We start from the raw sequence: 13,072 nt of genomic DNA on the forward strand, positions 1-13,072 counted from the left end.
AATGGTTCGGATGCAATTCCCCTCCATCCTCCTCAGTGAAGAACAGTGTTTTCTGCTTCACCTAAGAGATCCTCGTTCATCTATTCCACCTTCTGCAACTTCAGAACAGGGTGACGACAGCATTGCCATTGGCTTTGAGGGTGACTGTGAATTTCTGATTCATTCCAGGCTGGAGATGTCGATATTTGCAGCAATTTCCAGGTTATCATTCATTGTTGCCATAAAAGAGGTCACAAAGACTCTATTCTGAGATAGCTAAATATGTTTCAGTTTGTTGCCAGAGAGAAGGGTTCCTGGAGACCTTTGCAGCTGTTGTTAAATGAATGCTGATGGTTGCTGCCGCTTTGTGCATAGCTTGCACACAGGCGTAAGGAGTTATGTCTTCAAAAGCTAACTGTTTGTGTTGCAGTGGTAGCGTCTGTGCCCCTGGATTGGCAGGTCCAAGTTAAAGTCCCACCTGCTCCAGAGGTGTGTAATAACATCTCTGAACAGGTTGATTAGGAAAATAGATTACATTTTTTAAAAAGCTGACAATTTCTAATTATTTGGCACCCTCTTATTTGTTGCTTGTTTTGCCTGCTCAATTCCATAAGAAGCCAGATGCTGAACCCACAAATTCCACATTTACTAATAGTCTCACAACATACAGTCCTTCTGTTACTAGCATCTTGGTTGCAACACAAAAATAAACGTAACCACAAAACACTTATTCTGAACTAAACTTATGATTTCACCATGCTGTATTGTATACAAGTCAACAATATTTGCATTTCCTTGGTGCCTGTCTTCCATCAGTCTTTACTAGTACTATTGCCCCGCCACAGTGTCACTTCAGTGGTTACAGCACAGCTTGTGAAGGCTGCTTACAGAGACTGCAGGTGATATTTTAAGGTAACCTTGTAGCTGTGACCCTCGAAGTTGAGTTTCAGGCTGCACCAGCATGGACACTCCGAGTTGGTTTTCTGACAGACCGTGATTTTTGAGTAGTCTTGAAGGGTTAGTCCTATTTTCCTTGGAATGCAAATTCCTGCTGCACTGTACCACTGCTGTTTCCCCAAGGTGAAACCTGAGCAATCCTAACAGGATGTTGGAGGGTAGATTATTGAACTCCTGTAACATCTTACATTGTTTTTGAACCCTGGTATCTCTAGATATGATGGCAGCAATCTGAGTCTGCATGACCAGAAATTGAGCTTGAGAGAGAGAGCAGTCAGAGCTGATGTGTTAGCAACCTGAGCTGGCATTATTGAAATCTAAGCTTTAATTTGGCATGCTGCATTATGAATGGATCTACTGGTGATATCCCGAAGGTAACCATTGGTTGATTTCTCTAGAAGAATGGCTTCAAGCATTATCCAAAGCCCAATTTATTCTGATGAACTTCAGACATCAACCAGTTTGTGAGTGTGAGGGCAAGTGGCAGTGTAACCTGTGCATCAGTGCCTTCCTGCTCTTCCATTGCTTTCATGTCCTCCATTGTGCAGCCAGATCAAAGCTGTTGAGTATCTGGAAGGAGAAAGCTAAGGATGTGGTGAAATGATGTGAGGAACGCTCTGGATCCCATCCCCCTGCTACATTAGTTTAAACCATCCTGTGTGGCACGAGTAAACCTCCCTACCTGGCTATTGTTGTCCCTCCAATTTGGGTGCAACCCATCCTTCTTGTACAGGTCCCAATTGCCTTGGAAGAGATCCCAACGATCCAGATATCTGAAGCCATCCTTCCTACATCTGCTATTTAGCCATTCATTTAATTGTATTACCTTTCTACTCCTAGCCTTACGATCAATGGCACAGGTCAGAGCACCAAGTACAGGAGTTGGGATGTCGTTTTGTAGCTTTACAAGACATTAGTGAGGCCACTTTTAGAATATTGCATACAATTCTGGCCTTCCTGCTCCAGAAGAAATTTTGTTAAATTAGAAAGGGTGCAGAAAAAAAAATTTAAAAGACCTTGCTGGGATTGGAGTGTTTGAGTTCGAAGGAGAGATTGGATAAGCTGGGACATTTCACCCTGGACGGCTGGAGACTGAGGAGTGTCCTTGTAGAAGTTTATAAAATCATGAGCGGCATGGAAAGAGTGAATAACCAAGTTCTTTTTCCAAGGGTAGGGGAGTCTAAAACCAGAGGGTGTAGGTTGAAGGTGAGATGGGAAAGATTTAAAAGGGACCTGAGGGGCAACTTTTTCACATAGAAGATGGTGCTTGTATAGTTTGAGTTCCCAGAGGAAGTGGTAGACATGGGTACAATTACAATATTTAAAAGACATTTGGACAGGTACGTGAATAGGAAAGGTTTAGAGGGATATGGACCAAATGGGAATACTTCAGTTTGGGAAATTTGGTTAGCATGGATGAGTTGGATTGAAGGATTTGTTTCTGTGCTGTATGACGCTCTAACAGAAGAGTTAAAAGCTAACATCATCTTCAGTTCAGAAGAGACCTGAAAATGGCTGGGAAGGGAAACCTGTGTCATCTGTCATCTTTGCTTTCAAAGAAACCCTGTTGTATGCTACATTCTCAATTATGCTGCACCAGTGATTGACAGCACTGTTCTTTCATGAGCAAAAGTAGTTAGGCCCAAGCTTCAATGTGATGTGAAACCTTGTGCTGCTTGAGAAAGGTGCTCACTAGTAGATTTGAGAGTGATATTTTCAGCAGTGGTAACTGTTTGTTTGAAGGTGCGGTGAGGCTATGAATGTTAAGAATGAGTCCTGTAGTACAGATTTTTCATAAATGTGTGATAGGGGTTGATTGCTGACACAATTATCTGGTTCCACTGCCTTCTAACAGTTTCATTGGAAGGTTGATCAGACTCCTTATGGATTGGTCGCAGCTATTGTCCACTTCTGGTATACCTAGACATCAGCATTAGAAAATCTTTGAGCCTCCCTCTGTGCCTTGCTGTGTCACTCCTATGTTTTTCCCAGGCTAAACTCACTTTGACAATGACTCCCAGGACCCACTGGAAGTTGCACCTTCCACTTTTGTGTGCAGGCTGACTACACGTTTGAGTTCCTTACCTGAGTGTGAAGCCTTAGCAGACAGAGCAGCACACTGATTGTTGACTGATCAGAAGCTACAGCAACAGATGAGTTGTGCATTGTGATTACTTTCCTGTTTGGTATTGCTGCTTGCTTCTCTGCTCCCTAAATTGTTGTAAAGTTTGCTGTTGAACTCTAAATTGTGATAACAAATCAAAATCTTGCTCAAAAATAATATTGAATTGATTATTTTAGAATAGAAACTCAATTATGTTTGTCTTCAACCAATTATCTCTTTTCCTTGAATCCTCTGAGGGAAAGATTGACTCCTCTTTTCATGTGTTGCTGTGTGGGTACGTGTGTTTCTATGAACCTATTGTACAACTAAAGTTCCAACTAAAATTTTATTTATGGAATTTATGATTAAAAATCTTGTTATGAGAGTGAATGTAATTTTAAGACTCTTAATTTTTCAGTGTTTCCACGATGGTGACAATTCTTATCTTTTTTTTCTTTTCAGTATTTAAGTTGTTTGACCACCTCAAGGTCTTTGACAGACAAATTATCCTTTGATGTTGGGCTTCAAGAAGATGCTTCAGGTAAATTGGAAGAACAAGACACTTGAACTCCTTGGCTGCACCTGTTACATATTGTAAGAGGTAGAATTTCTGTGGAGAAGCTGATTCTTGTCTCCCACCATAACTTTAAGCAGCAGATCAGTCGGAACACTGAAGAAATGACATAGATAGCTATTTACTCTTGTGTCTCCAAGGAATCAGTAATCTTTTACCCATGTTACAGTGAGAAACAGTGAGACAAGTAATAAATTTTATTTGTAGAGGTATTTATTTGCAAAGAAGTAAGGGAAAAAGGATGAAAGTCTGAATTAGATCAACTACTTGGGAAAAACGTACTGGTAACTCGACTTTCTAACAAAAAAAATGACATAATTTACAGATAATTTGTGATAGTCAGATCAAAGTTTTACATTTGAAGTCCCAATCTTGTATTTGTAGTGCGGTCTGCATACCTTTGTGTATAATAGGCGGGAAGTTGAGGCTTTTGATGACAAAATATTAAAATTTGCTGTAATTAACCCTCTGAATATGACCACTGCTTTGAGACTTAGCCTAAATACAGATTAATACAGGAATCATGAAGTCAGAGTCTTTGATTAATTGTTCCATCACAGCCTGCATCATAGAGCTCACCCTTCCAGAGATGGCAGTCAACCAAGTCAATTGATTTGGCTAGAACATGCCTTTTTTGACTCTTATATTACTGTTAGAAACTCCATAACAATTCTGCATAGTGATATAAAAATAGAAGCAGGATTAAGCCATTCAGCTTGCTGCACTATTCAATTGTGGCTGATCCTGTGACCCCTGGCTTTAGACTACCTGGTTATCAGGAATATCCTTCCTGCAATTATCCTGTGTAGTCCTGTGAAAACAGTCTTGGTCAATGTTGTGTAACTTTTTAATGGCAATCTAAGTATAACTGCTGCTGAATAAATGATCTGACATTGGAAAGTTTGTATTTTTGGTATGTTGTAACCTATCTGTTTTATGACTAATTAGACTTTTTAGAACGTCATTTAGCAATTATTTACATTTGTTCATGATAATTCAGCTTCTTCCCCTAACCACATTTCAATATCCCAGTCTTAATTTTGTTATCTGAAAATGTTTCTAAAAAGTGATTCAATTCATAGTGCTTTTAATTTCTTGCTTGGATGTCAGTAAGAATTCTTTAAAGTGATGGGCTGCTTGGATAGTTTAATCTCATCAAATCAGCTAGCACCATGCTGGGATCATCCTCATTAAACCACACTATTATAAATTACATTTTAGAAGAGTCCTTGCAGGACTTTATCTTATAATATGAGTGAGCTTCCTTAATTCGCCATTGACCACCCAGTCCAGGCCAAGGTATATGTGGGTGTGTGATAATGTCTGTACATTATAATGAGGGCATTAATAAAGTGAATATCAAATTAAACTAATCTTGTTATCCCAGAAGAAAAATTGATATGGGTGAGAGAGGAAGTGTGTGAAGATTTGTGCTTTTGTTCAAATCTTTATTTTGAAAGAGAATGGTAGTTGTGAAGACCAATATATATCTATATTTCCATTTTGTGTTAAGGGAAGGATATAGAATTCAGTTAAATTTTAGATTTATTCTGAGAATGGTAATAGAGTTTCTGGAGATTTGTGTCAACGTGGATTTAAGCGAGCTCTTTAAACCCTTGAAGTGAATAATTTAGTGTATCAGAAATAAAACTGTTGTTGGCTAGGAATCCAGTAACGTACAAAGTCAGAAGAATCCAGAGGAGTTGAGGAGCAGATAGATTCATTCAGAAAGAAAAGGTCCTTAACAACAGACGTGCTGCTCTTAACAATGTCCTAGCAATCTGTTCTGAAAAAAAGTCCTGAGTTGCTTAGAAGCAGAAGGCGTTTGAGTTGTCAGGAGAGGAAGACATCCTACAAGTGTGTTGAATATAAGTTTAAGGAACTGTGTTTAGTGGTAAGTGACTAAGTTAACAGCTTGTTTAAGAGTCTCGTGAAGAGGAATAACCTAAATAAAATAGCATTAGGTGAATGCAGAAATGTGCCAAAAATGAACTATTGCAGACATGATATGAGGAGAGGGCTTTAGTGCAGAGACCAGCGTGGCCCTTCGCTGAAGTTTGAATGTTTAAGGCATTGTCTATTTTCTTTGTTATTTATTAAGAGACCAGTTCCAAACATTCTTATCTAATGTAACAGAGTTTGTTTGGTGTACTAAACTTTTTTGTGCATTTATTATAAGTATGTTGACAGCCTCTTGTGAATGTGTTCAGTAATTGACTGAAAAAATGGAAGACAAAAACAAGACTTATGGTCTACCAAGCCAGGTCCCACTCTGGGATCTGACTTGTCCAATATTGCCATCAACTGCAATCATAAGAGCGCTCTTCATTCATTGATAAATTTTAAAGAAATAGGAGAAAGTTCTAAAAGTACAAGAGAATTCTCACTACGAAGCTAATTACTGATGTGATACATGCAGGAGAAGCTTGCTGGTGGACCATTCATCCAGCCTCCAAACAGAGGTCTGAGGGTGAGAAAGTACGTGTGGGTGATGATCTCATCCTCGTTAGTGTTTCCTCTGAAAGATATCTGGTAAGTGTATGCTATTTTATACTGTTTCGAATTCAGCGTAAAATAAACTTCAGTGGCAACTGTAACTGCAATAAAATCGTATGTGTCCTGATTATTGTTGTGATGCCAGACCTGACTGCAAAATGATCTGACCAGGGAGGAGTAACACTTTTTTTAAAGTTGACAACGTTTGTGATTTTAACTGTTTACTAAGCAAATAAAGCCATTTCATGGTTTTTAATTAACAACCATAAGCTTTACTAGACTTCACGAAGTTAGAATAGTAATGCAATCTATATCTATAGTTTATTTTAAATCCAGAATTAACCAGAAGTAAATGTGAAAATCAAAGGAAATATGGCTATAGTGCCGCAAATAGCAAATATGATGAGCTGAAGACATTGACATTTTTGTCATCCTTCCCTCACAACCAACCACCCCCCCCCCCCCCCCGCCCCCCCACCCCCCCACCAAAAAAGCAACAAAAGAGAAAAGTAATTTGTGTTACCATGGTCGTCAAGTCTTATTAAACTTTCACAAGGGGTTCTGATTCTTCATTTTTGACAATCTAGCCTTGAAGCTCCCTCAGGAGCCTGTCTAAACTGGATTATTTCAACAAGTGCTCCTGTCTGACATTTCACTTTCCTTTCGGGCATTTACATTGGCCTGGGCTCTAGAAACTGCATTCCAGTACTTACTGACAGATACAACTCACGTTTGCCAAACCATTATAAACCCCTGCTTGTTTTTCCTGAGCTCCAGTCTTCACCAATTGGCTCCTAGAAATTTTTTGCAAGTCTTAACTGCACAAACTATTCAACTATTCTTGGAAGTTCTCCCTGTGACCCAAGTACGCAGAACCAGAGTTTTTCTGTTGCTTTCTTAGTAGCTCAGCTAATTAGCTACACTGATTAACGTGGAGTCTGTTTCTGTCACTCTTCCTCTCACATGCTATCTGCATGTGACCATTGAAATTCTCTTCAGCGATCTTGGAACTGTTCTGAGTGATCAATTGAAAATGTCAGAATAAGCCCTATTGCTATTGCTAGGCTGCTTTAAAAGTAGCCATTTATCAGCCATCGGAGCATCCAGTTCTCCATTGTTCCAATATTCAGTAATTGCTTGCTTCCAAAATACAACTGGATACAAAAAAGAATGAATTTCATCACAGTGTGAAGTGATGACATATGTTGGACATTTTTGTTATATGTTTTTGTGAAAAACATTTAGAGGAAATGAACGAGTAAAATATTGCTTACATTTTCAGCAACGTTCGGAGCAATTATTCAAAAGATACCTTTTGTTAAAAAATAGAAATTGCATTATTCATTAAGATCTGCTCACTTGTAGAAATAGAAGGCCAGAATAGAAAGGGAAGAACGTTTTCTTATAACTGTAATAGGTTCTGTTCAGACATTGTATAAGGTATGTTTAGGTCCCAAGGGTTTCAAGAGTTATGAGGAGAGATTAATATGAAGATTATTTCCACCATCCTCAAAGCCTTGCAGCTGTGATTGCCAGAGTACTGCAGCCAGGTTCTACAATGATAATCTGGCAACATTTTTCATATTTGTAAACTTATACTATTCCTCAAAGTATACCTCCCCTTGGACATCTCTTGATTTTCCTTTAAGGGCAGTGTCAAACTCTGCTAGTAAGGCCCTCTTACCATTGCCATATTTGTCACAAGACTTCCCAACTTTTGAACCTTTCCCATTTGTCTCCTTAACTGCTTGTTGTAACTGCATATTAATTTTCTGTGGTGCATACATTTTGCTTGACCTGCCTGAATCAGAGAAGGTTTTACAGAGTGACTTAGAGTCATACAGTAATATAGCATGGAATCAGACCCTTCAGCCCAAACTGATCCATGCTGACCATGGTGCCCACTTGTCAAGTTCCAATTGTCTGCATTTGGTCCATATCCTTCTAAACCCTTCCCATCCATGTACCTATCCAAATATTTTTAAGATATTGCTTTTATACCCACCTCAACCACTTTCTCTGGTAGCTCATTCCATGTATGTACAGCTAGTGCTGGAGTCTAGGACAAAGGGATGTGTAAAAGTCAAGGATGCAGAAGAATATGGAATGAAGGCAGGTGGGTGAACAACCGTAGGCTTATTGGAGTTTGAAAAACTGAATGGCATACTCCAGATTCACTGCTGCTTTGGTCATGTTGACATCACAGACTAACATCTGTATTCTGTCAGCATTCATTAATTATGAATGTGTTTAACAATGAGATAATGACCGGACCTTTTTTGTGTTGTTGATTGAGAGATAGATATTGGCCAGGACACCAGGGACATCAACCTGAATAGGTAGAGTGTTGATTTGACATCCTATTGAAGGATGGCACATCCAACAGTGTAGTACTCCCTCAGTACTATATTAGGCTATAAGTCTTGGGTTTTTTGTGCTCAAGTCTTTGGAGTGGAATGCAAACCTGGGTTCTTGTGCTTCAGACTCGAGACCACAGTTCACTGCTGATGCTTCTCCAAAACTATTGGCGCCACTGACTGGGGCCTTTGCACTACTTGTGGTTACTCTTGGGGATTTTAATTTTTACTTCTTGCCCATAGCAGCCTGCCAGAAAATTAAACTCAATGAATATTAGATGGATTAACATTTACCGATGGGTTAGCCTCCTCTTAAGTATTGTTAATATGGTACTTTGTTAGTAGCAACAACCCAAAATCTAACTACATCTCAAACAACAACTCAAAATAAAATCTGATCATCACCATATTGTTAACCAATTCATAATGAAAAATGTTGGCAGAATATAGAAGCTTATCTGTAATACAGACAGAAAAAAAGCAGAAGAGGATCTGGAGTAAACCATTCAGCCTTTTGAGCTCTCGCAAGAATATGGTTAATCATCCATTCTCATTGGTTCCATTTTTTTTGTAACACATGTGACTGACAAATATCTATTGATCTTGGATTTAAAATTATTGTTTGAACTGCCATCTACTATTTAAACAAGTGTTCCATATATTACAGAGTTACGGTTGCAAAGATGGACAGCATGGAAATAGACCCTTCGGTCCAACCTGTCCATGCCGACCAGATATCCTAACCCAATCTAGTCCCATCTGCCTGCACCCAGCCCAATACCCTCCAAACCCTTCCTATTCATAGATCCCTCCAAATGCCTCTTAAATGTTGCAATTGTACCAGACTCCCCCACATCCTGTGCAGCTCATTTCATACACATACCACCCTCTGCGTGAAAAAGTTGCCCCTAAGGTCCCTAAACCTATGCCCTCTAGTTCTGGATTCCCTGACCCCAGGGAAAAGACTTTGTCTATTTATCCTATCCATGCCCCTCATAATTTTGTAAACCTCCATAAGGTCACCCCTCAGCCTCCAACGCTCCAGGGAAAACAGCCCCAGTCTTTTCAGCCTCTCCTTATAGCTCAAATTGTCCAATCCTGGCAACATCCTTGTAAATATTTTCTGAACTCTTTTAAGTTTTACAACATCTTTCCAATAGGAAGGAGACCCGAATTGCGCACACATTCCAACAGTGGCCTAACCAATGTCCTGTACAGTCGCAATATGACCTCCCAATTCCTGTACTCAAGTGCTCTGACCAATAAAGGAAAGCATACCAAATGCCTTCATCACTATCCTATCTACCTGCAACTCTACTTTCAAAGAGCTATGAACCTGCACTCCAAGGTCTCTTTGTTCAGCAACACCCCCTAGGACCTTACCACTAAGTGTATAAGTCCTGCTAAGATTTGCTTTCCCAAAATGCAGCACCTCGCATTTATCTGAATTAAACTCCATCTGTCACTTCTCGGCTCATTGGCCTATCTGGTCCAGATCCTGTTGTAATCTGAGGTAACCCTCTTCGCTGTCCACTACACCTCCAATTTTGGTGTCATCTGCAAACTTACTAACTGTACCTCTTATGCTCACATCCAATCATTTATGTAAATGACAAAAAGTAGAGGACTCAGCACCAATCTTTGTGGCACTCCACTGATCACAGGCCTCCAGTCTGAAAAACAACCCTCTACCACCACCCTGTGTCTTCTACTTTTGAGCCAGTTCTGTATCAAAATGGCTAGTTCTCCCTGTATTCCATGAGATCTAACCTTGCTAATCGGTCTCCCATGGGGAACCTTGTCGAACGCTTTACTGAGTCCATATAGATCACATCTACCGCTCTGCCCTCATCAATCCTCTTTGTTACTGCTTCAAAAAAACTCCATCAAGTTTATGAGACATGATTTCCCACGCACAAAGCCATGTTGACTATCCCTAATCAGTCCTTGCCTTTCCAAATACATGTATATCCTATTTCTCGGGATTTCCTCCAACAACTTGCCCATCACCGACGTCAGGCTCACTGGTCTGTAGTTCCCTGACTTTTCCTTACTAGCCTTCTTAAAGAGTGGCACCACGTTAGCCAACCTCCAGTCTTCCGGCACCTCATCTGTGACTATCGATGATCCAAATATCTCAGCAAGAGGCCCAGCAATCACTTCTCTAGCTTCTCACAGAGTTCTTGGGTACTCCAGATGACACCAAAATTGGAGGTGTAGTGGACAGTGAAGAGGGTTACCTCAGATTACAACAGGATCTGGACCAGATGGGCCAATGGGCCGAGAAGTGGCAGATGGAGTTTAATTCAGATAAATGCGAGGTGCTGCATTTTGGGAAAGCAAATCTTAGCAGGACTTATACACTTAATGGTAAGGTCCTAGGGTGTATTGCTGAATAAAGAGACCTTTTCCCTAGGGTCGGGGAGTCCAGAACTAGAGGGCATAGGTTTAGGTGAGAGGGGAAAGATATAAAAGAGACCTGAGGAGCAACATTTTCACGCAGAGGGTGGTACGTGTATGGAATGAGCTACAGAGGATGTGGTGGAGGCTGGTACAATTGCAACATTTAAGAGACATTTGGATGGGTATATGAATAGGAAGGGTTGGAGGGATATGGGCCGGGTGCTGGCAGGTGGGACTAGATTGGGTTGGGATATCTGGTCGGCATGGACGGGTTGGACCGAAGGGTCTGTTTCCATGCTGTCCATCTCTATGACCTGATCAGGTCCTGGGGATATCAGTCTATAAGATGGAGTACGAAAGGATAAAGAGTGAAGCATATGTGTATCTCCTGTTGGTACCCAAAATTTGCATTAACTTATAGATGTTACAGGATTCCAATTTGCATTTGCTGATGAGCCCTCAACTGATTTTTTTCATCTTTATGCGTTTCAAGACATCCAGCACTTCCTCCTCTGCAATATGGACATTTTGCAAGATGTCACCATCTATTTCACTACTTTTTATATCTTCCATATCCTTTTCCACAATAAATACTGATGAAAACTACTCGTTTAGTATCTCCCCATTTTCTGTGACTCTACACAAAAGCTGCCTTGCTGATCTTTGAGGGGTCCTATTCTCTCCCTAGTTACTCTTTTGTCCTTAATGTATTTGTAAAAACCCTTTGGATTCTCCTTAACTCTATGTCCCATAGAAGATTAAAGTGAATACTTACTTTACTAACTATTTTCCAATTTAAGGTAACATGTGCAAATGACTCTTATAGTTCTCCTCCCTGCATTCAGTTGGTTGAGAAACAACTGATTTTATGGTAATTAATGCCAGTTGCAGTACTTACAAGATTGTAGAAGTAAGTTGGGAAGCAATGAACAATAGGCCAGTGAAAGTACATTGCCTATCCTGTATTAGTACTTGTAGTAGTCTGAGACATAGTTCCTCTGTCAGATGAAGTGTCCTTTACTGCAAACTAGAAAACATGATGCTATTAATTTCTCTACATACACTTCCTTTTCTCAGCATTTATCCTATGCCAGTGGAGATTTACAGGTGGATGCATCCTTTATGCAAACACTTTGGAATATGAACCCTATCTGCTCGGGCTGCGAGTTGGCTGAAGGTTAGTAAAGAAATATGACATATAATCAGTTGCAGAACTAAATGGTTAGCTTAACAACCATTTATAATAAAAGTTTCAATTTAATGGACTTTAATTGGAACTGACTGGTTGCTAATCCAATAAACTTTGTTACAGAGGAACTTGAGCTTTCTCATGGGTGTTGCACTTGAGAAAATATTTATCTTCGACTATGTTGATATGAAGCTGTTTCTCAAGCCTACTCTAGATCTTTAATAACTTTCATGGGCTAATCATTTGTTTGGCAGCGCTTGGATTACATAATAAATTGCAAGCAAATCTCATGAGGCTACCAAATATTGATTGACACTTGTTATTCTGATTTGAGAGTCAGTTTTACTTGGAGAGAAGTTTTCACTGTCAGCAGAAGAATGTAGATGCTTTGAAAATACTGCCTTTCTAAATTAGAAATGATGCAGCTGCTGAATTAGTTGACTGTGCTGTAATTATATAGTTTAAATCCACCCACATAGAGGTTATAATGGAGATCATGAATGTGGTTCAGGATTATTGCATACGCACATTCTGTTTAATCACATTTCCAAGCACCTGTTCACACTATTCAGAAATAAGAGTGATTCTCATAGCATCATGCCAGTCATTGATGATTCCAAGCTGTGTGACAGATAGGCCTTTGCAGAGATAGGTTCAAAACTAGTGCATAGCTTAAAAGAATACCTCAGCAGAAAGATTGAATGGAATTTGAGCTTAATTGTTGAACAATCACTCTAATTATCAAGGCAATATAAAACCATAATGAATAATGTCAACTGGGGATCAAGAAATACCTCAGACGTAATCCATTGTAACCAAAGTAAATATTTTAAACTTGCCTGGATCAGTGTTGTAGTTAATATTGTATATTACAATTCTATATCCATTTTTGGATAATCTATTTCCAGAGGACCAATGATGACTACATCAAGTTCAGTCAAGATTATCTTGATCTTGAGACTAAGGCTTTTACATTATGAAAAGAGTTTCAGAGTTGAATATTTTACTATTAG

General features: G+C 39.5%; 1 protein-coding gene across 9 annotated transcripts in view; it reads left to right on the forward strand.

Annotated features, from left to right (window-relative positions):
• Nucleotides 1-13,072, forward strand: part of LOC132836584 (ryanodine receptor 1-like) — a 402,705-nt gene that overhangs the window by 87,592 nt on the left and 302,041 nt on the right. For all 9 annotated transcript variants that reach the window (XM_060855950.1, XM_060855954.1, XM_060855953.1 and 6 more), the window contains exons 5-7: nucleotides 3,503-3,581; nucleotides 6,034-6,146; nucleotides 11,948-12,047. In XM_060855950.1, coding sequence (XP_060711933.1) covers nucleotides 3,503-3,581; nucleotides 6,034-6,146; nucleotides 11,948-12,047 — 292 coding nt within the window. The remainder of the gene's footprint in view (nucleotides 1-3,502; nucleotides 3,582-6,033; nucleotides 6,147-11,947; nucleotides 12,048-13,072) is intronic.

Source organism: Hemiscyllium ocellatum, chromosome 47 (assembly GCF_020745735.1).
Source record: "Hemiscyllium ocellatum isolate sHemOce1 chromosome 47, sHemOce1.pat.X.cur, whole genome shotgun sequence".
Classification (NCBI taxonomy): Eukaryota; Metazoa; Chordata; class Chondrichthyes; order Orectolobiformes; family Hemiscylliidae; genus Hemiscyllium; species Hemiscyllium ocellatum.